The 25,445-nt window shown below is 49.4% G+C and overlaps 2 protein-coding genes, 1 non-coding gene and 1 pseudogene across 6 annotated transcripts in view; 2 read left to right on the top strand and 2 right to left on the bottom strand.

Annotated features, from left to right (window-relative positions):
• Positions 1 to 6,658, bottom strand: part of LRSAM1 (leucine rich repeat and sterile alpha motif containing 1) — a 34,655-nt gene extending 27,997 nt beyond the window's left edge. Inside the window, exons 1-7 of the mRNA XM_054727285.1 lie at positions 6,598 to 6,658; positions 6,063 to 6,217; positions 4,275 to 4,378; positions 3,800 to 3,856; positions 3,026 to 3,070; positions 2,097 to 2,174; positions 935 to 1,003 (exon numbers count right to left, since the gene is read on the bottom strand). Of these exons, the coding sequence (XP_054583260.1) occupies positions 935 to 1,003; positions 2,097 to 2,174; positions 3,026 to 3,070; positions 3,800 to 3,856; positions 4,275 to 4,346 (321 nt within the window). The 5' untranslated portion in view covers positions 4,347 to 4,378; positions 6,063 to 6,217; positions 6,598 to 6,658. The remainder of the gene's footprint in view (positions 1 to 934; positions 1,004 to 2,096; positions 2,175 to 3,025; positions 3,071 to 3,799; positions 3,857 to 4,274; positions 4,379 to 6,062; positions 6,218 to 6,597) is intronic.
• Positions 6,659 to 6,761: 103 nt separating this feature from the next.
• On the top strand, positions 6,762 to 10,910 carry LOC103296193 (60S ribosomal protein L12). Of its 4 annotated transcripts, XM_054726996.1 has the most exons (8): positions 6,860 to 6,899; positions 7,096 to 7,164; positions 7,455 to 7,528; positions 8,922 to 9,020; positions 9,370 to 9,451; positions 9,982 to 10,068; positions 10,449 to 10,561; positions 10,693 to 10,910. In XM_054726996.1, the coding sequence occupies exons 3-8, from the start codon at positions 7,490 to 7,492 to the stop codon at positions 10,696 to 10,698; spliced, it is 426 nt and encodes a 141-aa protein (XP_054582971.1). In that variant the 5' UTR covers positions 6,860 to 6,899; positions 7,096 to 7,164; positions 7,455 to 7,489; the 3' UTR covers positions 10,699 to 10,910. The 4 variants fall into 4 exon arrangements, with proteins under 4 accessions (XP_054582972.1, XP_054582969.1, XP_054582970.1 ...); XM_054726997.1 differs by lacking the exon at positions 7,096 to 7,164 and having other exon boundaries at positions 6,762 to 6,899; XM_054726994.1 differs by having other exon boundaries at positions 6,830 to 7,164.
• On the top strand, positions 9,770 to 9,898 carry LOC129151790 (small nucleolar RNA SNORA65). The gene has a single exon (XR_008558425.1). It is a non-coding gene; the product is annotated as a small nucleolar RNA SNORA65 (small nucleolar RNA).
• A 2,584-nt stretch (positions 10,911 to 13,494) lies between the features above and the next one.
• On the bottom strand, positions 13,495 to 15,427 carry LOC129151605 (probable ATP-dependent RNA helicase DDX41; annotated as a pseudogene).
• Between the last annotated feature and the right edge of the window lie 10,018 nt (positions 15,428 to 25,445).

The following is a 25,445-nucleotide window of genomic DNA, read 5'->3' as shown; positions in this document are numbered from 1 at the left end:
AAGTGGTGGCAATTACTTCTGTTCTGCCACGTGTTCTCTGTGTGACTTTGGGCAAGTTATAGTCATTTCTCTGGACAGTTCTCTCTACTCTAAAATGCGGTGGCATCACCCACATCATAGGGTTGTTCATTCAAGTGGTGAGGTGAGGGCGTGGCCCCCACAGGATTACATTTTAGTAGGGGAGACGGTCAAGCCAATAGACACATAATCAGTAATTATACTGCAATTGGCGCTCTCGGGGAAATAATCTGGGGTTGGCAGAGAGGCGATTAAAGTAGATCTCCTTAGATGGGAGGTCGGGGAGGACCCTCAGGGACACGGGGGGTAGGGGGGCTGAGAGCATGAGCCGCTCAGGCAGAAGGAAAAGCCCTGTGGAGAGGTGGGCGCAGAAGGCCAGAGGGTGTCAGGAGCTGACTGCAGGGAACGAAGGGGAGGCAGCCGGGAGGAGGCTGCAGACATGGACCCCTCACACAGGGTCTGACTGGGCTCAGTGCAGAGAAGGCATGTTAATCTGAGTGGGAAGGAAGCCGCTTCTTCCTCTGTAAAATGGGATCAGTCAACACCTGCCTCACGGGGAGGCTGACTGATGGATAACACAGGGAAATGCTCAGCTTGCTGGACGCAGCGAGCACTCAACACGTGGAGGGCTACTGACAGTGACTGGAACGGAGGCGGAGTCAGGGCTGAGCTCAGCATTTTAAAAGGTGCACGCGACAGGCCCTCTTTTTCTGCAAAGTTGTGGAAGCTCATGATGAAATCCCCAAAAGAACAAGCCCCAAAACATGGTGGGGGATGCCCACAGCCCAGACTGCAACAGCGAGGGCCTCCTGGGGTCTTAACAGCAAAGGGGCAGGGGATGGCCCGAGTGCCGCCTGTGACGCTGCAATTGATCACCTCGGCATCAGAGGTGGGTTTTCTGTTTCTGTGGCCTTACTTGGAGGGCCGTCAGCTGCCCTATATCCTCAGGGAGGGCCGTCAGCTGGTTCTCATGAAGATCCAGAACCTGCGGAAGGAAGACAGGCTCAGCACCTGACAGTGACCAACGGAGGCCACCCCTCCATCTCAGGTCCGAGAGGAGAGGCGAGCGGCTGTTGGAGCAGCGCCCAGCCTCTCCTCTCCAACTAAGCAATCATCCCACCTCATTTCCGCTTCCAAAGTATTATCCCCTTTCATCCTTTCATCCGTCAAATATTCATTTTTACTATTGAGTGAAAAAAGTATGCAAAGACATTTATATGTTAAAGAGAAAAAATCTTCATAGTATAAATATATATTTGCAAAGAAAGTGACTACTAAACATGCAATAAAATATTGAGTGTTGGTTCTCTGGAGTATGAAATAATATGTTTTTCCTCATTTTCTGCCTACCTGCATTTGTTAATTTTCTTAACAGTGAAAATGAGTATAAAAGATATATATACCAGTATGCATGCATATGCATATGTATCTATACTATACATATATATGAAATACATATGAAATGTAAGTACACATAAACATAAAAATTTAATGTTATCCCTTTCTGACTATAACCACGTTGGACAATGAAGAGAAGCAGAAACTACCCCGGACTGCACACCAGTTAACCGTAAAGACACCTGGGAGCCTGTGCTGCCGGTCTTCTCCTGGTGTGTATACCCAGTCAATCCTGCAGCCACCCCTCACGCACTGTGTGAGTACCACATCCCCTCCTGTGCTGACCGTCAGGAGGCATCGCCCAAGTCACCAGGCTTTCACACACTGACCACATGATGCCTGGCATCGTCCTGTGCCAATGGCCTGGGACCAGCGGTCTCCCTGCTTTCTGCTAGTTCGCTTGCTATGAGTCTGTGGTTTGTCTTTCCACCCAGCAGGCAAGTTCCCCGAGGGCAGGGCCTGTGGCTGGTTCTCTGGGTAACCCCACCCCACACCCAGCACGTGGAAGGCGCCCAGTAAACCATGCTGATCAAACGCCAGAGTGAATACTACATTGGGCCTGGCTGGCATAAACTCGAACGAGGGACGCGTGGCTGCCACCTGGAACTCCAGGCTTCTAGACATGCAATAAAACATCGATAGTGGTTCTAGCCTGATGCCTGGGAGAAGGGCCCCGTTACCTTGATGGTTATAAGACTTAGGAGGCTGCAGGATTTCGGAAGCAAGGAAGTGAGGTGATTCGTGTGGACAATCAACACCTGTGGGAAAGATTTCGGCATGGCTCCTTAGATTGAAGCGCATCAGGTGGGGAAGGCTGAGGGCAGGTGGGCTGGGCGGGGCAGGGTGGGGATGGGATGGGATCTCCAAAGTGGAATCAGATGACCTCAAGACCTGGAATTTCAAGGGTAAAAGGGACCTTAGAAGACTAAACCTACCTTCCATTCTGGGAAGGGAGCCCGCGCTGTTGTCCTAATCTCCGTGGGCTGCCAGGATGACTAACAAGCTAATGGACACTCGGCCCGGGCTGTCACCTTAGTTAGGCATGGACTCCTGTGTGGATGCTTCCAGTGACAAGGAGCTCACTATTCTGTTGGTATGGAACACTTCTCACCTACCTTCAGCTAGATAATTTACTTAGATTACGCTGATCTAGCTGCATTCAAAGCTGCAAAGACTTTCTGAACAATCATTCAGTACACTTTTAATCTCCCCAGTGACCAGAATGAAGCAAGTGTAGTTTTCATTATTAATAACAATGAGGTCGCGCAGGGTTTTCCCGTGGCAGGCATCACACTCTGTGCATTTGGATCTCTGTCTCTACCAGTCACTCATTCAATTCTCGCTAAGCTCTGTGAGAGTAAAGCTATGAATGTGTTCGCTTCAGAGGTGAGGAAACCGAGAGGGAAGAGTTTAAGGAAGTTGCCCAAGTCCGGAGGGGCAAAGCCAGGGTGTGACCTGGGGCTGTCCAATGCCAAAGCCGACTCTCCCAACTGTGAACAGGCCTGTGTAGGCTGAAAGGGCGAGAATCTGAGAGAAGAGAGATGCCAGGAAGAGAGGTCCTAAAAGTCCCACCGGATTGCAATAAAGTCTCTACAACGGGTTGGCTCACCTTCTTCTGTAGAACTTTGCACGTTGCAAAAGCCCCAAATGGAATCTAAGATGAAATAAAGACGAGTTAGTACCTCCCCTCCCTCAGTTTTTAATTTGTTTTCTGAGTGCGAGGGAGAGATGGGGCCGGAGACACACAGTGCACAATGCCGATGGGAATGGCTCAGCCCAGGGAAAGGCTGGTGAGGAGTGTGGCTCGGGGTACGGTCAGCCCTCCAGATCAGCTGGCAGGAGACTGCCCTGCCTGGCCCACCGACCCCATCCCCATCCTCACCTCTATCAGGGGCAAAACAAAGGTCTCTGGTGCTTTGCAGAGGCTGGAGAAACCCAGGTTCTCCTAGGAATCTGTGGTACGTTTTCTAAATAGGCTCTGACTCTTGAAGACTATGCTCAGGCCAAAGATCACCTCCATTCTTTTGGACAGGAACAACATCTAAGGAAACATCTCTGCACGAGGGCTTCCGGACTTCTGAAAGCCCAGTCCAGGGAGAGATCAACCAAAGGACTTGGATGCATGCATATAAGCCTGACCAATGGACACAGACACCAGGGAGGTGAGGGCATGAGTGTGTGTGTGTGTGGTGTGTGTGTGGGGTAGTCGGGGGGGGGGGCAATGGGGGGATAGGACACATATGTAATACCTTAATCAATAAAGAAAAGAAAAAAATTAAAAAAAAAGAGAAAGCCCCAGTCCACATCTGTCTTTCCCAGGGACAGGTGGTTCAAGGGAAAAAAGACAGATCAAATTCACAACCACAGCACCACCCCAATTTACCTCGGAGAGCTCACATTTAGAGATGTCGAGAATGTCATCTGCCCCAGCTTCTTTTGCCTAAGGATAAAAATAATTTTTATGTTTCAAACAAAACATCCTTGCAGAGCGGACACACCAGGCAAAGAAACACAGGATTAAGGATCTGCAAGGGCCCATGGACAGCATATGGTTCCACTAGTCCAGTCCAGTCTGTAGGTGGGCCAATGCTCCCTGCTTTAAAGGGGCTTCGGGGCCAGCGGGAAGAGCAAATGGACAAGTGCTGACAGGTGTAACCCGTCGGTGGCGGGAAGCACAGGGCGCTCCTGAGCACCTGACAGGCAGCCTCACCCGTCTGCTCTAAGTCACAGGTTTCCTCTGGGCCTGGGGGAGGCTGAGAGGAGGGAGCACGGCTTGTCTGGGGGGCAGTGCAGAGCCCTGCTTCATGGGGCAGAGGCGGAGATGGGGAGGAACTCAGAGGCAACCCATTTTTCCTCACCAGGCACATCTGGTACTCCAGGCGTTTCCGAGCCTCCTCACTGGGTTTCCGCTTCCGGAAGAAGAGCGGCATCCTTCCTTTCCCCTGGAGCAAGCTTCGCGGCACTAGGGCAAGAGAAAAGCTAGGACCTGGGGAGTCTGTCACCGCCTCTCAGTACCTGAGGGCAGGGGCTGTACCCCTCTCCACCATCACTCTGTGTCCTGAGCCAGGCATGGCAGGCGCTCAATACCCTCTGTTGACTAGCCCAGTGGTCGGCAAACTCATGAGTCAACAGAGCCAAATATCAACAGTACAATGATTGAAATTTCTTTTGAGAGCCAAATTTTTTAAACTTAAACTTCTTCTAACGCCACTTCTTCAAAATAGACTCGCCCAGGCCGTGGTATTTTGTGGAAGAGCCACACTCAAGGGGCCAAAGAGCCACACGTGGCTCGAGAGCCGCAGTTTGCCGACCACTGGACTAGACAATAAGCAGCAGTATGTGGTGGAAAGAGCATCGTGGCAAGCCGGGTGGCCAGGGTTTGGGCCCACATTTGCCTCTGGCATGCTTTTGCCCCCATTCTAGATTCCCACCTTTCCACAAGGGTGTGGCCTAGAGAAGGTTCCTCGGGTCCCTTCTAAGGACGCTCCCCGAGGACTCTGACAGATTGGCCTGAGGAATCCCTTCTAGAAACACTGTGAGAGAGGCATCAGCACATCAAACAGGGCATGACATCAGCCAGCCACGACCTTGGGGAGCGCAACTACACCATCACCAGAGAGATTTTTAAAATAGAAATTCGAAAGCAGTTCTCAGGCACCTTGCCACTCTCTGTTATTATTCCATTCGATTCTCACCACAGCCCTGTTTATAGTGATGAAACTGATGATTATTGAGTTCAGTGACCTGGTTATACAGCCTGGATTGTAGCAAAACCAGTCTGGAATTCTGCTCTTTTGAGTCCCGATCCTGCAGATTTGCCCAACTCTTCGGTGCTGGAATAACTCAGCACACACTAAGTACACTGTCCTGAACTCAGAAGCCAGGAGCTCACTGCCTGCCCAGGATCTGCAAATATCGGTGCTTGATGACGGACGTGGATGGGTCCGGAAGCAAGCATTCAGGGAAGCTTACGGTTAACAGCCTGGGCTTTGGGATGAAATAAAACTGGGTCGGAATCCCAGATCTAACACCCACCAACCATGTCACCTTGGTTCACCTCTCTGAGCCTCAGTTTCCTCATTTGTAAGGTGTAATGATGTTACCAACACCCGGTTCTATGAGGATCCAGTGATTTCATGTATGTAAAGCCCATAGCACAGTACCTGCCACATAAAGAGTGCTCAATAAATAAATATTGGCCACATAGCACCACATTTATTCAGGGCCTCCTACAATTTAATTTAAGGAGCTAGACAGACACCCAGCCCAGAGGTTAGGGGTAGTGAGGGTGGCGGGGTGGGGAGAGATCACCAGTCTCTGCCCACAGGGGTGTGGGCTGTCTGGGGAGCCGGCCAAGACTGCAGAGCTGGCTCAGGCCCCTCTTGTCACCCCATCTTCCTGCAGGGATGAGGAATAGTCCAAAAACAGCCCTCCCCCATCCTTCCCTGATGACCAGCTCTTACCCTTTATGCTCCCCAAAGACAAACCTCTTTCACCACCTCCTCCCCAATGACCATCCCTTCCAGATCCGCTCTTCCCAACCTGCTCCCCGATGTCCATCCGTCGTCCATCCCCTCCCCCGACGTGCTGTCGAGATCGGGAGAACCACACCCATCTTGCCCTGGCTGCAGTGGGGAGTGCCCGACCTGGCTTTGTGGGTGGACAGGTCCCGACGTTCCTTCCGCGGGTAAACCCGAAGCCACGCCGATCACTCGTAGGGTTTGGTCATGGACGCTGGGCCGCAGACCACCTGGCAGGGCCCCCGGTGGATCGGGAGACTGGTCTCCCCCAAACGCAGGAGCTGGGGACCGAAACTCAATCTCAGAAAGTCATGCAGACCAGGATGACGAAGTCTGAGACTCCGAGAACCGCAGCATTTTGGAATTAAGAGTTCGAACGGATCTGGACGCGAACGGAATTGTTTTGATAACTAAAATGCACACATCACGAGGGAGTTAAAAGGGGGTCCGGGGTCGCTGTGGCCCTGGGGTCCCAGAATATGAGCGGACCTCTCCGGAGGGGCGGAGCTCGGGATTAGGAGACAGGGACCATGGGGTGATCCTCATCACAAGGGAAAATGGGGGACAGAAAGGACCGGGATCTTGGGAGCAGCCCTCTCTTGTCTGCCTCCCTTGGGCGAACTGCCCTGAACCCCCTTCCAAGCACCCATTCACATCTTACCCGGTGCCAGGTTCCCAACTTGTCAGCTTCTGGCGCCTGCCCACAAGGAACATGGCGGCAGGGGCGTCGCTGGGAGATTGGTCAGAGAGGGCGGTTCTCGCAATGGGCGGAGAAGGCAGTTCTCGCGAGAGCTGCGCTTTCCGGGCTATATCCGGCGCAGCTGAAAGGCCTTCCGGTCTTTCGGCTTTCGGCTCGGAGGAGGCTCAGGTGCAACTTTCCTCGGTCGTCCCGAATCCGGGTTCATCCGACACCAGCTGCCTCCGCCATGCCGCCGAAGTTCGACCCCAACGAGATCAAAGTCGGTGCGTGTTTTAACTGTGGCCGGGGCTGCGGGAAGGCATCCGTTTTCCCAGCAGCCCGTCGGGCCTGCGGCCCCTCCGCAATTCCTACTTTTACCGCGTCGCGCTATTAAGCTGCTGCCTACTAGAGGCCTTTCCGGTGCCGTGTTCAGGGCGCCGGGAAGTCCTAGCCAAGCCTCTTACTCTTTCTGGGCCTCAGCTTCCCCACGTGCAAACGGGGAGGGAGGACCGGAGCACCTGTGGCGGCGATGCAGCCCGCACGCGTAGGGTAAGGTTTGTCTCCGGCGCTTCCCCCGTAGACTGGGTGGGCTGCCAGTCCGGCTTCCTCCACGCCGGCCCGAGGTGGGCCTCGTTAGCCGTTGCCCAACCGAAGACCACGGGTACTGGTGGCACTTGGAGCTGTTCACGCCCAAGGAGGGGGTGGCCCGCCTCGCTCCTCCCCGAGGTTCCTGGTGCTGTTTGGAGAAGAGGCAGAGTGTGGCGTGGCCAGCCCGGAGCGATGGGGAGGGGGCTGCGGCTGGGACTCTGCAGAAGGACTTACCGGTTTTTTCCTCCCAGTATACCTGAGGTGCACCGGTGGGGAAGTGGGTGCCATGTCTGCCCTGGCCCCCAAGATCGGACCCCTGGGCCTGGTAAGTCATTCTCGCGGTGGGTTGTTTCTTACCTGGGAGCAGTTAGGCGCTGCCTGGTCAAGCACAGCTGTGCCTGAGGTGCCATTGGCGCTGGCGATTTCCATCCCCAGTAAACCTCTGGTGCACTGAATTGCCTGGAGGTGCGTTAGAAAGGTTATCGATGAGCATAGAACCCAGTTCCTGGAAGCGGTGACTTCCAGTCCACTGCCTCCTGACCGCTGTGTGAGTGAACCTGAGGGAGAGGCTGGGAGGGCCATGGGGGGTGGGGGGGGGTTTTGAAGTTAGGTGGCTTAGTGACTTTCAGCCTATGTTTTCTTTTTATTGATTTCAGAGAGGAAGGTAGAGGGAGAGAGAAAAACATCAGTGATGAGAGAGAATCTGCCTCCTGCACGCCCCATGCTGGGGATTGAGCCCACAACCCAGGCATGTGCTCTTGACCTGAATGGAACCCAGGACTTTTTAGACCACAGGCTGACGCTCTGTCTGCTGAGCCAAACCAGTTGAGGTTTAGCCTATGTTTTCTAGTGTGGGAGGTGGGCATAATCACTGTTTGGAGGCTTAACTGGGATGTTGGGTGAAGATTCTGGTGAACATGGTAATCGCTTGTGATTCCTGTTCTGCTCCAAACCGAATAGTGAATGTGACCAGCTTTACTTACGACCAGTCTTATTTCCCTCGTAACCCATTTTACTGAAGTTGGATTTCCCCAAATATCATGAGACCTTTGTTCCTTGCACAGTGGTCTCTTGTCCCAAGTGTTCTCCCACGTTGGTCTTGCTTAACAAGTGTCTTTCTTTAATTCTTTACTGTTGAAAGTATTACCTGTGTCCCCTTTTCCCCCATTGTCTTCTTCCAACCTTCCCCCCTCCCCCATTGTCTGTGTCCATAGGTTATGCTTATATGCACACATTAACCAGTGTCTTAATACCGTTCTGGGCCCGTAGCTCTGCTGGCACTAACGGGACATGTTTCCTAGTGGTCACTGGGAAATTCTAAAGTAGCAAATGCCCAGACCTCCATCCCCATAGAGTGACTTGGGTTGGCCTGACACGGGATCCTGATACCTTGAAAGGTCTCCAGATGATCTGAATGTAACCAGTGTGGGAATTTTCTCCCTACGTTATCACATAGGTCCTTCTGAGAGGGTAGGTAGGTAATTTTGGCCCAAAATGGCCCATGGCCTGCAGCTTATAACCCTGAACAAGTCTCACCCCTAGCTGAATGTTTACAGTTTATACTATGTTGAGAGCCTTGCTTTGATTGGGTAAGTACAGCTGTGTGTTCAGTTTCCTGTGTGCTCTATAGGAGGATTTGGGGTATTGGCAAGTGAGGAAGACTGAATAGGATTTCTAACTTGAGGCACAATATAATTTTATAACCTTTATTTCTACAGTCTCCAAAAAAGGTTGGTGATGACATCGCCAAAGCAACTGGTGATTGGAAGGGTCTGAGGATTACAGTGAAACTGACCATTCAGAACAGACAGGCCCAGGTACTTGGTTTGAGGGTGGGCAGGGTAGCTACCCTCTGGGGTTCCTGGGGGGAAGGTTTTGCTGACATGGCCACCTACCATTAGTGGTGAGAGCAGTGTTATGTGTGGGGAAAGCTTTCCCCGAGAGCAAGGTCAGACGTGCTCAAATAGTAACTCCTGTCACTGTGTGTTCGTGGGCAAACAGCTTCATGTCTCCTTGGCCAGGACATGGTTTGGATTTTGAAGATTCCTTGAGAATGGACCACAAGTCCAGTGTCTGCCCCATGGTCTGGAAGAAACCAGCTGTGTGGCAGTATCGTCTTCACTGGAGGTTGGGGGAGGGCTTACTCATTGAGAATCTCTTCTGCAGATTGAAGTAGTGCCTTCTGCCTCTGCCCTGATCATCAAAGCCCTCAAAGAACCGCCAAGAGACAGAAAGAAGCAAAAAAACAGTGAGTGGCCTTTCTGTCCCTGAGCAGTTTGTGAGTGGTGGTGTCTGCACAACGCCTGATACTTAGCTGCATGCTTTCTTTTTAATGAGAACTAGAGATTTGATGGCATGGGGACTTGATGGCAGGCTGTTATATAGCCAGGCAGTATCATGAATACCATTCAGGGTGAAACAACTGAGAATGATGAATTATAAAAGAGCTCTTCTCAGCTGGGTGACACTCTGAATAGATTAACCCCAGTAACTTAAGCTTGCCTTTTCTCATCTCTGAAACAGTCACACGTGAAGATTGGTAAAGATTTCATTTTGCCATTAGCCACCCGCCACTGCACCTGACCACTTCCTGTTGGCTGGTGCATTCCAGTGGTGAGCTGAAACTGAACCCCAGCTTAGGAAACAGGGTTCTTCTTCATGTGGAGGACTCTGTGCCGAAAGCATGGGAACAACGAGAAATGGCTGAGGGAGGACATTGTGGTCTGCTCTGGCTTTGGGTTGTGACAAAGCTTTAGCTGTGTTTTCTTTTTTCTGCAGTTAAGCACAGTGGAAATATCACATTCGATGAGATTGTCAGCATTGCCCGACAGATGCGGCACCGATCTTTAGCTAGAGAACTCTCTGGTAAGAGCAGGACAACATGGAACCACCTTGGAATATGGGGCATATTCACTGAGTAGTAGCTTTTTCCCATTTTAAAGGAAACGTAATTCTTTAAGACCCAAAATTTGGGGTATAATCTTTTCTGGGTTTGAAAAATGTGGCTTGATCATGGTGATTTGGGGCCAGATGTATTTAATCTGGGTATCAAGGGTCCCATGGAGACTTGGCATCCAGGCCTTGCATAACTAAATGAGAGCTCTCAAGTAGGGGAGTCGGGGTGTTTATTTCTGATATTTTATGACACTGTCTGCTGTGGAACTCAAATGGATGTTCCCAGTGGTGTCTGAGGATTGTGAGGGGCTGGCGTTTCCCACCTAATGCCACATTTTCTTTAATTATAGGAACCATTAAAGAGATCCTGGGGACTGCCCAGTCTGTGGGGTGCAATGTTGATGGCCGCCACCCTCATGACATCATAGATGATATCAACAGTGGTGCAGTGGAATGTCCGGCTGTAAGTGACTTCTGTATTTTTCATTGCTTAAAATCAGGGTGAAAGCTGGAGAGTTTTAGAATTGGTCAGTAGTGGGGTTGAGAAGACTTCTTTCCATATCACTGATAGGATTTCTTTCTTCTTTCCTACAGAGTTAAGAACTACAAAGGAAAAGGACTCAATTAAAAATCATTTGACAAGCAGCGGACTTTTTGATGTGGCCTTCTCCTTGGGGAGCTAGGTTCTTTGTGGTCAGGTGGTTGGTGGGACCAAGGTGGGAACCTGTGGAAGCACCATTCTGGGCATCTGTTATCTTACCAGTAACAGATTTCTGCCCTCTGTGGCAGCAGCTCATAAAAGACATCTAGAAGAGACGTCTCAGCAGGTTTTGTAGACATTCCCATAGTTCTTGGCCAGAAGGAAAGCTTGTAGTGCAGCCTAACTACATGGGTGATGAAGTTCTTCATCCTAGACCAAATCATTTGGTGGGTTGGGGCCCAGGGCCTGCAATTCCAGACTGTGGTATCCATTCCAGCACACAGCTGGGGCTCACTGATTGGATAACAAAGAAACCTGACCTGTGTCCTTGATTGATCTGAGTTTATGTGAAAGTGAGGGTCAAGTATACTTCTAAAGTTTAGCTACAGCCTAGTCCTAACATTCTCTTGGCTTTAAGCCAGTAACAGATTATAATGTTTTCACCTTTTTCCTCATCATCCCTCTGTTTCTTTTAATCACCATTAGAGCTTACCACTCCCTTTTCCTTTATTAGACATGCAACGGATGGCCACCTGGGCACTGAGATAAGCTACACTTGAGTAGCTTGAAACACCACTTGGGGATGATTAACCCAAGAACTTTTGTCAACAGGCCTTTTAGTAGGTGGTTTTTAGTCACTCCAGGTGCAATCGGGGTTGGAGAAGACACTAGTAGAAAGTGAGGGAAAAGTAAGGGGTGGGAGTAGTTGACACCAGCTTCCCTTATAGCAGGCAGCCAGTACTGGGAAACCTGCCCCTGAAGTCAAACGCATACCTAACCAAAACCAGGGCAAGCACACAGTGGTTTGTAACTGCTGAGATGAGATGACCCCAGTTGGTGGAAATGGCAGCAATAGGACCCAGGTCAGTGCAAAGTGGAAAAGCAAAGGGAACTGCCCTCCAGTGGGGAAAGCAGGGATAACCCCCCTGCCTCTGGCCCAGGGAGAGCATGGCTTCTTCAGGTTGTCCCTCCCTGTGAGGGTGTGCCTCCTGGAGTTATTTCAGGAACTCAGCCCCCAGACACCCTCAGCTTCTATCTTTCCAAGGCTTAACAGCTGAAACACGCACTAGGTCAGTTCATAGTGGACATTGGGTATAGCAGTGTTACTTAACTTGCACCTGGGTGTACATAGGTTTTTTTTTTTTTATATGATTTTTTATTGATTTCAGACGGGGAGGGAGAAAGAAACCAATGATGAGAGAAAATCATTGACTGCCTCCTGCTCGCCACCCAGTGCGGATCGAGGCCACAATCCGGGCATGTGCCCTTGACCGGAATCTTACCTCAGACTCTTTAGCCCACATGCTGACGCTCTATCCACTGCGCCACACCAGCTAGGGCTGTAGGTTTTCATATATTTGGCATTGAGGCATGAATCCTTCACCTACCCTTGATGAAATGATAGCATTAAATGGTTGGCCCTGGAGTCTTCCCTACTTGAATTTACATCCTCAAATCAGATAATTTGACCCCATTATAGAGAAACTAGTAGACCTTCATTCACCTGGCTGCCTGCACCAGTTTTCTGCTGGCACCGGGCACCCAGTCCTTGGCTGTGGCCACCGCCTTCTGCCTTCTTTCATGGTTGGGGCTTGGCCCTGGGTGGTGGCCTTGGGCTCGACCGCACCCAGCCTCCCTGCTACCCATCACAGGAGCAACCCCCCCCCCCCTGGTCTCCCCGCTGGTGCCCTAGGCTTTCCTAGCCTTGGGCTCCGCCGTTTCCTGGTGGGTGTAGCAAAGGTGTGGTCAATTTGCATATTTGTCCATTTTAAGGTAAGATGGTCTTTCCTGGCCAGAATTCTTGGATCTTTTAGTTTCTTGCAAGCCATTCAAGGAGGGATAACCATTGCTGAAATACCTAGCATTTAAATAGGAACCAGGTCTTCCATTGAGTTGATCATACCTTTATTAAACCAGGTTTCTGGAGTGCTTGGTACACAAAAAAGCACTTAAGCCCACTGAATATAGGTAACTAGTAATTTCAGTTGGGTTATATAGTTGACAGATGATGTTAAAGAGAAAAAAGTTCCTGAGACCTTCCACAAGAAATAGTCATTCTATTAAAGGTAAAAAGCGTGTTTCCAGAGGCCTTCAAACCATCCACATTGGTCATGTTCGCAGTTACTCTCTAGCATGGAGGCTCTGGTGTCGAATGAAAGCTGACCTACCCCTGCAGGCCTTCCCACATGCTACATTGGTGGGGTGTCACACCAGTATGAATTTTCTGATGCTAAGGGATGAACTCTGTTAAAAAGCTTTCCTACACATAGGGCTTCTCTCCAGTGTGAATTCCATGATGTCTAATGCGGGCTGAGCTCTCACAAATTTCCAACATTGTTTACATTGATATGGCTTCTCCTGAGTAGGTCTTCTGGTTGGTTATAAGATTTATACTTTGTCTGAAGGCCATCCCACACTGGCACTTGTAGGGTTACTCTCCAGTGTGAATCCTCTGGTGCTGCATAAGAGGAGCTCTGGCTAAAGGCTTTCCCACACTGACTGCACTCGGGGCTTCTCTGAATTGTGGCTCTTATTTTCTTGAGACTAGAGAGGCTTGTGCTTTAATGACAACTGGGATAAAGGGGAGCAATAGTCATTCCAGAGGCACAGAGTGCAGGCAGCCAGGCCCAGCCTAGCCCAAGCCAGCTGGGCCAAGGATGCAGGCTTCTTGTCCAGGGTCTGGTGTTGGAGGCAACTGGAACCCAGAGAATGAGGCCTCTTGGAGAGGGATGACCGACGGCTAGAAGTCCATGGAGCTGTGGGCCAGGTAGTCCTTGCGGCCGATGTTGCTGACCTGTTTGGTCTGCATGGCCTCAAGTTTGGGGCAGTCGGTGATGCGATGGCCCAGGCCCCCGCAGAAAGCACAGCCTCGTTCCCCTCCAATCTCCAGCATGGACTCGTCCCCACAGTGCAGCACTTGCAGCACAGGTGGCACCTTCTGCTTGGCCTCCAGCAGCAGGGCTTTGAGGTCCATCAGCACTGACTCATCGCAGGCCTTGTTGATGAAGGTGCTGGCGATGCCAGTGTTTCCTGAGCGCCCGGTGCGGCCTATTCTGTGCACGTAGTTCTCAATCTCCTCAGGCATGTCGTAATTGATGACGTGCTGGATGGCAGGGAAGTCCAGGCCCTTGGAGGCTACGTCTGTGGCCACTAGAACATCCTTCTCGCCCTCCCGGAATGCCTCGATGGCCTTGGTCCGTTCCTCCTGGTCTTTGCCCCGTGGATGGCCACAGCCTCGACCCCCTTGAGCAGCAGGTACTCATGGATGGCATCCACATCTGCTTTCTTCTCTGCAAAGATGAGCACGGGCGGGGGTGTCTTCTGGAGCAGATACACCATCTTGGCCTCCTCCTTCACATATTCCACCTCCTGTATGACATCCAGGCTGGCGGCCCCAGCACGCCCCACATTGATGGTGACAGGCTTCACCAGGGCACTCTTGGCAAAGTTCTGTATCTTCTTAGGCATGGTGGCACTGAAGAGTAGGGTCTGTCGCTGGCCCTTGAAGTAGGAGAAGATGGTGCGGATGTCACTCTCGAAACCCATGTCAATCATGCGGTCAGCCTCGTCTAGGGCCAGGTAGCGACAGATGTCTAGGCTGACCATCTTCTTTTGCAGTAGATCCATGAGGCGCCCAGGGGTGGCCACCATCATGTGCACACCCTGTCGGATGGCCTCCATCTGCTCTTTGACAGACGTGCCCCCGATGCAAAGCGCGCAGCGCAGGAGTGGCGCGCTGTCCTCCTGCAGCAAGCGGCAATAATACTCCAGGACGCCGTGGGTCTGCCGAGCCAGCTCTCGTGAGGGACAGATAATGAGTCCATAGGGCCCTTCATGCTTGGAGGAAGGTAATCTCTTTTCTTGTTCCAGGCAGAACATGATGACGGGCAAAGTGAACACCAGCGTCTTTCCTGAGCCCCTGAAGGCGATGCCTATCATGTGGCCGGATAGAATGGTGGGGATACCCTGGACCTGAATAGGCGTTGGGTGGTGGATGCCTTGCTTCTTCAGGCCTCTCAGGATGGCTGCAGGGAATTTTATTTTCTTGAAGCTCTTGATGGGTGGTGGGACTCCATCTCCTTCCACCAGGATGTGGTATTTTGTCCGTACACGTTCATGCCGCTGTTCAGACATACTCAGGACGTAACGGGGAGGTGTCCAACTGGTTTTGATTGGATCCTCATATGTGATTCCCTTGGCCATCTCCTTCACTGACATCAAGGCTCTGCCCTCAGCCACACTCTCCAGGATCTTCTGCTCTTCCTTCAGCTGCTTTTCCTTGGCCGACTCCTTGCGGGCTTCAGCCTTCTCTTTGAGGCGCTGGTGTTGATCCAGGAGGCTGACATGGGACTGAAGGCCCAGAGGGATGTCGTCCTCATCTCCCTGATGGTCACTGCCACTGTCCTGCTGCTCCTCCTCCACAGCTCCCTGCGTCTTCGCTGGAGCAGCAGCTGTCGGCGCTGTCGCAATGGCACGTAGGGTACATAGTCCTCGTCATCCTCTTCCTCCGCCTCTGAACAGCTTCCGGAGGCAGTCGCCTCTCTGGTACGAGCCCGCTTCCGTTCCGGTTCCGAATCCTCCATCCTTTTCTGCACGCATCCAGTGTGGCTCCTCTGATGCTGTGAAAGGGAAGAGCAGTAACCGAAGGCTTTGCCAGTCATTACATGTGTATGGTTTTGCTCTGTGAGACTCAATTATGTCTGAATTCCTCCTGAGGCTCTTCATTTGTATTTCACGTTTATGGAGTCTCACTTCTTTAGGAACTCTCTGTTGTGGAGAAAGGAGTGGTCGCAGATGGAAGCTCTTCCCCTGTCCACAGGTCCTATGATCTGATTCCCCGGGGGGTATCTCTACCCTTGTGTTTTGGAATGATTCTACACATACAGTCTTCCAGTCTGAAAAAGATTTAGAAAGGCAATTTAAAATAAGTTCCTTTGGTAGAAGAAGAGAGAATACTGAAATACAAAAGGCTGGAGGAGTTTGGCTGAACTCGAATGCAGACAGGTTTGATGCTTCACTTCTTTTCACCCAGAACCTTAGTGGTTTATGTTTCTGTTCTAAACCATGAATAATGACCAAGATGGCTTCTCAGGGACATTAGCTCACATTAGCCTCCCCTTTCTTTTTAAAAAAATAAATTTAACAATATCTCATTTTATTACAAACCTGTCCTTGTGTTCCAGAATCAATGTCCCTGGATCCACTGCGTTCATCAGTTTTTATTGTTCATTAGCTTCCACATATGAGTGAGGTCATGTGATTCTTGTCTTTCTCTGCCTGACTGATTTCACTCAGCATGATACTCTCCAGGGCCCTCCATGCTGTCTCAGGGGTAAGAGAGCCTTCTTTTTTACTGCTGCATAGTATTCCCTGGTGTACACGCACCCCGGCTTTTTACCCACTCGTCCAATGATGGGCACTTGGGCTGTTGCCCCAAGTTTCTTAAGAATGCAACCAGTGCATTCAGAATACAAGTTCTTAGGGCTTTAAAGAGTGACTTCCTTGGGAGGTAGTCACGTGCTGATTTGATGATGAACGGACCGAGATGCCTCTGAACAAGACAGTAAAAACGGGACTCACCTTCCCCCAGGGAACACGGGAGCCTCTCCGCCCGGGGGTGTCTGAGGCGAGTTTTGGGCACTGGCCCCCTTGGAGCTGCCTCCAGACAGGACCTCGCTCTTGGCCGTGGCTGCTGTGAAGTAGATATCCGACTGGGAGGGAAGAGACAAGACACGGATGCTGGGGCCTCGGTCCTCACTCAGCTCCTCCGTCAGCGCATCCCAGGCCAGCACTGTGCCTGGTGCTGCGGGAGAGGCCCGCTCAGCCCCCTCACCTGCACCAAACAACTGCTCGGGGGACTAAGAGGAGGCTCTGAAGCCCACGGGCTGCACAGGAAGACCCCATGGCGGGAGGAGGGAGGGGGAACGCGTTTCCAGCCTCCGCATCCCCCTGGCGTCCTGACACTGCGGCTGTGCCATTCCCACCTGACGGCTGGGAGAGTCCCTGCCCGCCTGCCCCCTCCTGGCGCCTGACCCCCCAGCCCCGCGTATGGAAACAAACGGGGATCTGCTCACCCTGGAGGCCACGAGCTGCAGCTGAGGCACAACCGCTGTGTGGACCAGGTTCCCATTCACCACCAGGCGGATCTCCATGGAGTCGGGGGTGAAGGCCAGGAGGTACGGGAAAGCACACACTGCAAGGCAGCGGGGCGTCAGCTCCAGCCCCCCCCCCCTTCCCCCCCCCCCCCCCCCCCGTGGCTGTCTCCCATTCCTCCTCACTTCTCGGAAGCTCCCGCCTCTCCCAGTGCCCCGCTGCCTCTCCTACTGCATGGGGCCTGTGCCCCCATTCTGAGAGAGCCTCCCTCGGTGGCCACGCTGTGCCTCTGATAGGGGCGCGCTGTCTCCGTCTCCTTACCGTCTTCCCTCCTGCAGTCCTGGAACCCCATCTTCCAGAGGCTCTGCCCAGGCCCTGGGAGACCCCCCTACTGTCCACACCACAGCTGGCCCAGCCCTCCCTGGCCTTCCTCCTCTCCAGCCCCTGTCATCAGTCAGCTCCATCCTCTTCTGTCCTGTGTGCCTGGGCGGGGGCCAGGCCTTACCCCTCACTGTTCCTCACCTCGTCCCTGGGTCCGGTGGGTTTGAGATCGCCCCTCTTCTTGACATCGTTTTTCTTATACTTTATGGCTCCCACACACCACTACTGCCCTGGTGCCCAGGGATCCCAGTCTTGCCTTTGTACTGGCCCCTCCTGCCCTTTCCCCTCCACCTTGGCCCCTCCCTTTGCACTCTGCTTGGGACCCCTGCACTTTCCTGGCTCACCCAGACACGTTCTACCACACATGGCCTCTCACCTCCACCTCTCAGGTGACCTCCAGTGTGTGGCTCAGAACCTGAGAGCCAGCTCAGCCCTCCCTGCCTTTTTACTACACCGACCTGTCATTGGCCAGTGTCCCTGCCTTTTTACCACACCGACCTGTCATTGGCCAGCGTCCCTGTCCCTGCCTCCTTAACACACCGACCTGTCATTGGCCAGCGCTCCTGCCTTTTTACCACACCGACCTGTCATTGGCCAGCGTCCCTGCCTTTTTACCACACTGATCTGTCATTGGCCAGCCAGGTCCTCTGGTGTCTGGCCCGGCTCCCCTGCTGTCCTGCAGTCCCTACAGTGCCCGCCTCTCAATAAATGCTTCTGTTCGGAGGAACAGGACTAACTTGGCTCAGATCTGACTGTTACCGGGCAGGTGCCCAGCTGTGGATCTTGAACCACGTACACAAGGCACCGCCATGCGTGTGTGACATCCCAGTGACGGACAAAGTCCCCGAGTTTCTGTGGTTCTAGACTTTCAAGCTTCGAAACTATGGGAACGGAGCCAGAAGCAGGGGCTTCCCCTCCCTCACGTCAGCCAGGGTGTCAGGTCTGGATCTCGCCCTTGCAGGTTAGAAAAAGGTGAGTGGGGCCCAGAAACGAAAGGATGCTAAAAGCTGAGATTTACCTGACCTCAAAGGATCATGTGCTCAGAACTGGGAGGAACGTGGAGACAATAGTCCTAAAAGGGGAACAACAGAAACACCTGAGAACCATCCTCACAGAACTGATGGCAATTTAGCCGGAAGCTGCGAGTCTGTGACGCAGGCCTGGACAGGTCCGGGGATGCATGAAGGGGAAGATGCAGGTAGAGACTTGCTTACCAACCGCGTAAGGAGCCTGGTTCCAACAGAACTGGAAATCGGACGCAGACGGTTGAACCAAAAAAGAGCCCCCATTAAACGGACACACTTTTTTATAGATGCAACTGTCTGCAAGGAAACAATAGCGACTCATTATCGTTAGAGACAATACTTAGATGACTGTGATTAGATACATGAAAAGCAGACGACAGGAATAGCGCCCCAAATGCGTGGTGCGAATATTGTCCCGAGGCCAGATTCCCAGGGGCAGCACTGCAGTAACCACAGCTGCCACTTTGGGAGACTTTACCAGGAGCCAGGCTCTGAGCTTTGAAAACACTACCCCACTGGATCTGTATGGTCCTCTGAAGTGGATGCTATTATTGCGCCCATTTTACAGAGGAGAAAATTGAGGCGAGGAGAGGTGAAGTACTAGGGGTACCAGTTAATAATGCAGATTTTTTTCAATAGATGGAGTTACACATATGTTGATATATATTCGATTTGATATGTATGCTATTGTGTTGTATTGACTGATAGATCCTCCCTTCCCCCAACTGATGGATGGAGTATGATGTAAACTGCACCTGCGGCCTGGACATTCCTGAGCACCTAACCAGGCACCTTATATGGACTGTACATTGAACCACCAATCAGCACCTGCCAAATACCCTAAGCCCCCGATTCCTAAGTACCTAAGTGCCTAATCATGTGCCTTATATGAAACCACCAATCAGCGTGTGCCGAGTGCCCTAAGCCCCATCCCTTCCCATTCCTCCCCTCAAAAGGGGTCTTCACCCCTGCATGTGTGCTCTCTTCCTTTGGGAGGCAGCCCGGCAGGGTCCTTCTCCTCTACTAAAGCCTGGAGTCCTGGTTTCCGGCCTCTGTCTCATCTTCATTGACAGCAGCTTCACAACTTCACATGTCAAATTTGCTGAAGGTGTTAACATCATAGATATTTTTACGCTTAAAAATGTTGAATTTCATGCCAAAAAAAATAGCATTTGCGGGAAGTTTTAATTCAATATTTTGAAGAAAAGTGCTGCTGAATACTTCGGGAAGCTTATGGTGAACATGCTCCACTCAAGATACTTCTGAATGCTGCTTTAAATGCTTTAAAAGTGATGATATCGATGTGAAAGACAAAGAATGCCCAGGTCAACTGAAAAAGTTTGAAGACCAACAATTACAAGCATTATTGGATGAAGATGCATGTCAAACTCAAAAACAACTTGCAGAAAGATTAAAAGTTGCTCAGCAAACAATTTCAGATTGTTTACAAGCAATGGGAAAGATCTTAAAGGAAGGAAAAGGGGTGCCACATCAACTGAACGAAAGACAAATGGAAAACCGAAAATCATCAGTAAAATGTTGTTTCAACGGCACGAAAGAAAGTCTTTTTTGCATCGAATTGTGACTGGCGATGAAAAGTGGATTTATTTTGAGAATCCCAAATGCACAAAATCATGGGTTGATCCAGGTCAACCATCAACATCGACTGCAAGGCCAAATCGCTTCGGAAAGAAGACAATGCTCTGCATTTGGTGGGATCAGGAAGGTGTGGTGTATTATGAGCTTCTAAAACCAGGTGAAACTGTTAATACTGATCCCTACTGACAACAAATAATATGAACCACGCTTTAATTGTGAAATGACCAGAATGTGCCAGAAGACATGGCAAAGTAATTTTGCTTCAAGATAACGCACCATCACACACTTCAAAACCAGTTAAAGACACGTTAAAAGATCTTTCCTGGGAAGTATTAAACCACCCGCCGTATTCACCAGACCTTGCTCCTTCAGATTACCACTTGTTCTGATGGATGGCACACGCACTTCCTGATCAGCACTTCAAAACATACAAAGAAGTAGAAAATTTGGTCTCTGAATGGTTTGTCTCAAAACAAGAAAAGTTCTATTGTGAGGGTATCCACAAATTTACCTGAAAGAGGGGGGAAATGTGTAGCTAGCCATGGACATTACTTTGAATAAAGCACTTTTGATGTTTCTCTTGAAATTATCGTGTTTTCTTTGATTACAAAATCAGCCATTATTATTATTAGTTTTATATATTTATTGATTTTTTACAGAGAGGAAGGGAGAAGGATAGAGAGTTAGAAACATCGATTCAGGTGCCTCCTGCACACCCCCTACTGGGGATGTGCCTGCAACTAAGGTACATGCCCTTGACTGGAATCGAACCTGAGACCCTTGAGTCTGCAGGCCGACGCTGTACCCACTGAGCCAATCTGGCTAGGGCAAAATCTGCCATTCTTAACCGGTACACCTCGCAGGTGGTCCGAAGTCTCAGCAGTCCCACGTGGGAGAACATGGGTCCGCCTGACTGCAGAGAAGGGACACCTGCTGGCAGCCCACGGATGCAGGAAGCCCCCTGCGAGGCAGGTCCCGCACGGAGCCCCACTCAGCAGGACTCGTGGTGAGAGCTCCACACGCCCCCTCCTCCCAACGGTTTTTTAGGAAAACCTGAAGCCATACGCCTGCATCGCCTGATGACCCGGAGCCAGCATTAAGTTAAGGCCAGGTTACTTCAGCTCCCCTGTTCCTGGCCTGCTCCCCAAGTCACCACAGCTTGGCAGCTCCTGTGTTGAGCATCTGCCCTCTGGTGGTTATTGTGTGTCATAGGTACTGGTCGGACGGTTACCTAGGCTTTTATGTATGTAAATAATACTGTGAACATGTGTGCAAACGTTTTTGTGTGGACACGTTTTCATTACTCTCAGGTGTATGCCTGGAAAGGGATTGCTGTGTGGTATAACTTTCTAAGGAGCTGCCAAACTTTTCCACTGTGGCTGCACCATTTTACATTTCCAGTAGCAATGTATGAGTGTTCCAATTTTTCTACATCAAAACTTATTTTCCACCTGTAAATTTCAGCCATCTAGTGTGTGAAGTGGTACATTACGGTTTCATATGCATTTCTCCAATGATCAGCCATGTTGAGCATCTTTTTGTTTTAACCTTTTGCACTCGGATGTCGAGATTAAAATCACTCTTTGAATGTATCAATAATTTGAAATATAAAAAAAAAAATAAATAAGTTTGTATGAAAAGAAACTCCAGTTTTTTATTCTACTGCCATGCTTTGTAAAATCTGGGGTATTTAAAAAATTAAATCCCGAGTAGAATAAAGGAATCGAGAAAAAAGCAAGCGAGTGCAAAGGGTTAATATATTTTATTGGTTTTTTACAGAGAGGAAGGGAGAGGGATAGAGAGTTAGAAACATCAATGAGACAGAAACATCAGCTGCCTCCTGCATACCTCCTACTGGGGATGTGCCCGCAACAAAGGTTCATGCCCTTGACCGACGCTCTATCAACTGAGCCAAACTGGTTAGGGCTTAAGCCTCTTTTCATGTACTTTTTGGCTATTAGTATATCTCTCCCTTGGAGAAATATACAAATCCTCTGCTCATTTTGATATTGGGTTATCTTCTTTTTTTGGGGGGGAGGGGTTATCTTTTTGTTGTTTATATATTCTTTATATATTCTGGATATTGGACGCTTAAATTTATGATTTTGCACCTATTTTTCCCCATTCTGTGATTATCTTTTGACTTTTTTTAATATATATTTTTATTGATTTCAGAGAGGAAGGAGGAGATAGAAACATCAATGATGAGAATCATTGATCAGCTGCCTCCTGCACACTACACACACTGGGGATCAAGCCCACAACCCAGGCCTGGGCCCTTGACTGGAATTGAACCTGGGACCCTTCAGTCCACAGGCCAAACCAGCTAGGGCTCTTTTGACATTTTTTTGTAGTGTCCTTTGAAGCACAGTTTTTAATTTTGATGGAATCCATTTTTTGTTGTTGTTGTTGTTTGTGCTTTTGGTGCCATATCTAAGAAACTATATTTTCTTCTGGGAGTTTTAGCTTTTACATTAGTTCTTTGGTCCATTTTGAGTTCATTAGCAGTACAAGATAGGGGTCTAACTTCATTCTTTTATTGATTTTCAGAGAGGGAGGAACATCCATTTGTTGTTCCACTTATTTATGCATTCATTGGTTGATTCCCTGACCGGGAATCAAACTTGCAAACCTGGCATACAGAGATGATGCTCTAACCCAGCAGTCCCCAAACAGTGGTCCTCAGGGTCTAAATGGTTGGTGCCGGCTGCTCTAACCAACTGAGCTACTCAGTCAGAGCCTCTACATTTTTTGTGGATGTCCAGTTGCCCCAGCACCATTTTTTGAAGAAAATATTTTCCCCATTTAATTTCCTAGTACTCTTGAAAATCAGTTGTTCATAAAATGTGCTCATTTCTGGACTCAGTTCTTTTCTATTATCTTTATGTCTGCCCTTGTACCAGTACAGCAATATTTTTATGGTTTTTGTATAAAGTTTTGATATTGCAAAGGAGTCCTTCAACTTAGTTCATTTTCCAGATTGACTGTTCTGGGTCTCTTGCATTTCCATAAAATTTTAGATTGGTTTTCTGTAAGAAAGCCAGCTAGGATTTTGATAGGGATTGCAACAACTTAACAATGGTAGTTTTAAGTGTACATGCCTACACTTCCTGTTTTTATTACCAGGCATTTCATTCTTTCAATACTCTTGTAAATGGAATTGCTTTAAATTTCATTGTTTGATTGTTCATTACTAACATCTAGAAATACACTTGGAGAGATAGCTATTCCAATCTTTTGCCCATTTTAAAGAGGTTGTCCCTTTACATTCTTCTTGTATCCTGCAACCTCGAACTTATATTTGATAGCTTGTGGATTCCTGAAGACTTGATGCATACAAAAATCATGAAGTTTTCATTCCTTTCCAATCTGGATACCTCTTTCTTTTCCCTTGCCTAAGTGGCCTGACTAGAACTTCCAGTAAAATACTGAATGGAAGTGGCAAGGCAGACATCTTGTGGGAAAAGCATCTCAAATGCAATTAAGTTCTCTTCTGTTCCTAGTTTATCATAAAATGGTGTCATATTTTGTAAAATGATCTTTTTGGTTTAGAGAGGATCATGCGGGGTTTTCTTTGTATTAATATGGTGTATTATGTGGACTGATTGAGGTTCCCCCGTCAAGCCCTGCTGGGTGGGGAGGCATGACCTCGGGTCCCGTGGCCTGGCGCCGGGGTGGGGGGCACGGCCTGAGGTCCCCTCAGCCTGATGCCAGGGCGGGGTCGTGGCCTGAGGTCCCCTGTCAAGCCCTGCTGGGTGAGGGATGCGGCCTGAGGTCCCTTCAAGCCCCACAGCGGCAGGGGAGGGCATAGCCTCAGGTCCCTGCTGATTGCTCCTTAAGGCTCCTTGTGGGAACCTGGCCTCAGCTTGGGGCAGCCATCTTTGTGATGGAGTGAGGGGCAATTAGCATATTCCCTCTTCATTAGATAGGATTTCTCAGTAACCCTACAGGCCAGGTGAGTGGAATGATGTATTCAAAACATTGAAAGAAACTACCAGCCAAGACTATATCCAACAAAATTATCCATGATGAATAAAGATATAATACATATTATGTAATGGAATATTACTCAGCCCTGAAAAACAAAACCTAGCTATTAGCAACGATATTAATGTTGCTAAAAAGTACTTCTAAAAAGTATTACATTAAGTGAAAAATGTTAGACAGAGGAAGACAGATATCAGTTAATTTCACATATATATGGAATCTAAAAAAAGAAATGAACAAACAAAATGAAACAGAGCACAAGCTCATGTTTAGAGGGGAGGAAGGTCAGTGTTGGGCAGAAAAAGGGAATTAAGGAGTACAAACTTTCAGGATCCCTGATCATCCCACCACACAAAAGTAAACATTCAGTGTTTATATCACAAAATTCAGTAACATGTAACCTTACATAGTCTTTTTTCACTCAACAGTATGTTTCTATCACTGCATGTTCTTTAAAGCAAGGTTTTTCTAACTTGTATCATAAAATACTGTTATTGGAGAACATTAGAAAATACAGATAAGCACTAGGAAACAAAAAGTGTCCAATCCCACAACCAAAGACAATACAGCTTATACTCACATATCTTCCCAGCGCCTTTTTACAAAAGGAATCATAGTGCAGATTTCAAACATGACTTGCAATTGCTAAGTGTCCCTTGGTTGGCTGTGCTATGGTCATCCCCTCATTACTCAACATTTACATGTTTGCTTTTCATTTGACAGCTCTGTGTATTCTCAATGGTTCTTTAGGATAAACTCAAATACATTTCTGATATCAAGATTTTCAAGACTCTTGGCACATGCAACCATATTGTGTTCCAGAAAGGTTCCCATTTATGCAGCCCCACCGTGTATGAGATATCCTAGTGCTAAATTCTTCCGATGCTAGGATTACATTTTTTAAAATCTTAATTTTAATAAGTGAAAAAATTCATGTTGCTGCATTATTATCAGTTTTTGTTTTGTTTTGTTTTTTGTTAATCCTCACCCAAGGATATTTTTCCATTGATTTTTTTTTTTTTTTTTTTTAGGAAGAGAGAGGGGAAGACAAAAACATCAATGTGAGAGAAGCACATCAATTGGTTGCCTCCTGCACAAGCCTTGATCCGGGCCTGGGCGGGGAGCAGCCTGCAACCGAGATATGTGCCCTTGGACCAGAATCGGGACCCTGTGGTCCTCAGGTCAATACTATCCACTGAGCCAAACCGGTTGGGCTGTTATCAGCTTTTTAAACCAGGTAAGCAGAGTGCCCAAAACCACACTGAGAACTGTGAGACTAGGACAGCTTGAGACTACTACCTACCTAGTAGTATTTGGCAAAAACAGATCATGAGCAGAGAGAAAGAAAAATCACATCTGAGGTAGAGGATTAGGGTCAACTCACCCCTTGGCAGTTAAAGAAAGGGGAGTCCTTTCAGGGAAGCATCTTTACCTGATGGATGGAGGACACATCCCCCTGCAGTTCCTTGAGGAGCTGCTGGGGGACAGCATGGCACTCGAGGCTGAACAGGTGCAGAGAATGAACCAGCACACCCACCTGAGCTGGGACATGGAGCAGCTGT

The sequence above is a fragment of the Eptesicus fuscus genome, chromosome 15, assembly GCF_027574615.1.
Source record: "Eptesicus fuscus isolate TK198812 chromosome 15, DD_ASM_mEF_20220401, whole genome shotgun sequence".
In the NCBI taxonomy this organism is placed as follows: Eukaryota; Metazoa; Chordata; class Mammalia; order Chiroptera; family Vespertilionidae; genus Eptesicus; species Eptesicus fuscus.
Note: the sequence above shows the minus strand (reverse complement) of the source record. Positions and strands in the feature narration are given on the sequence as shown.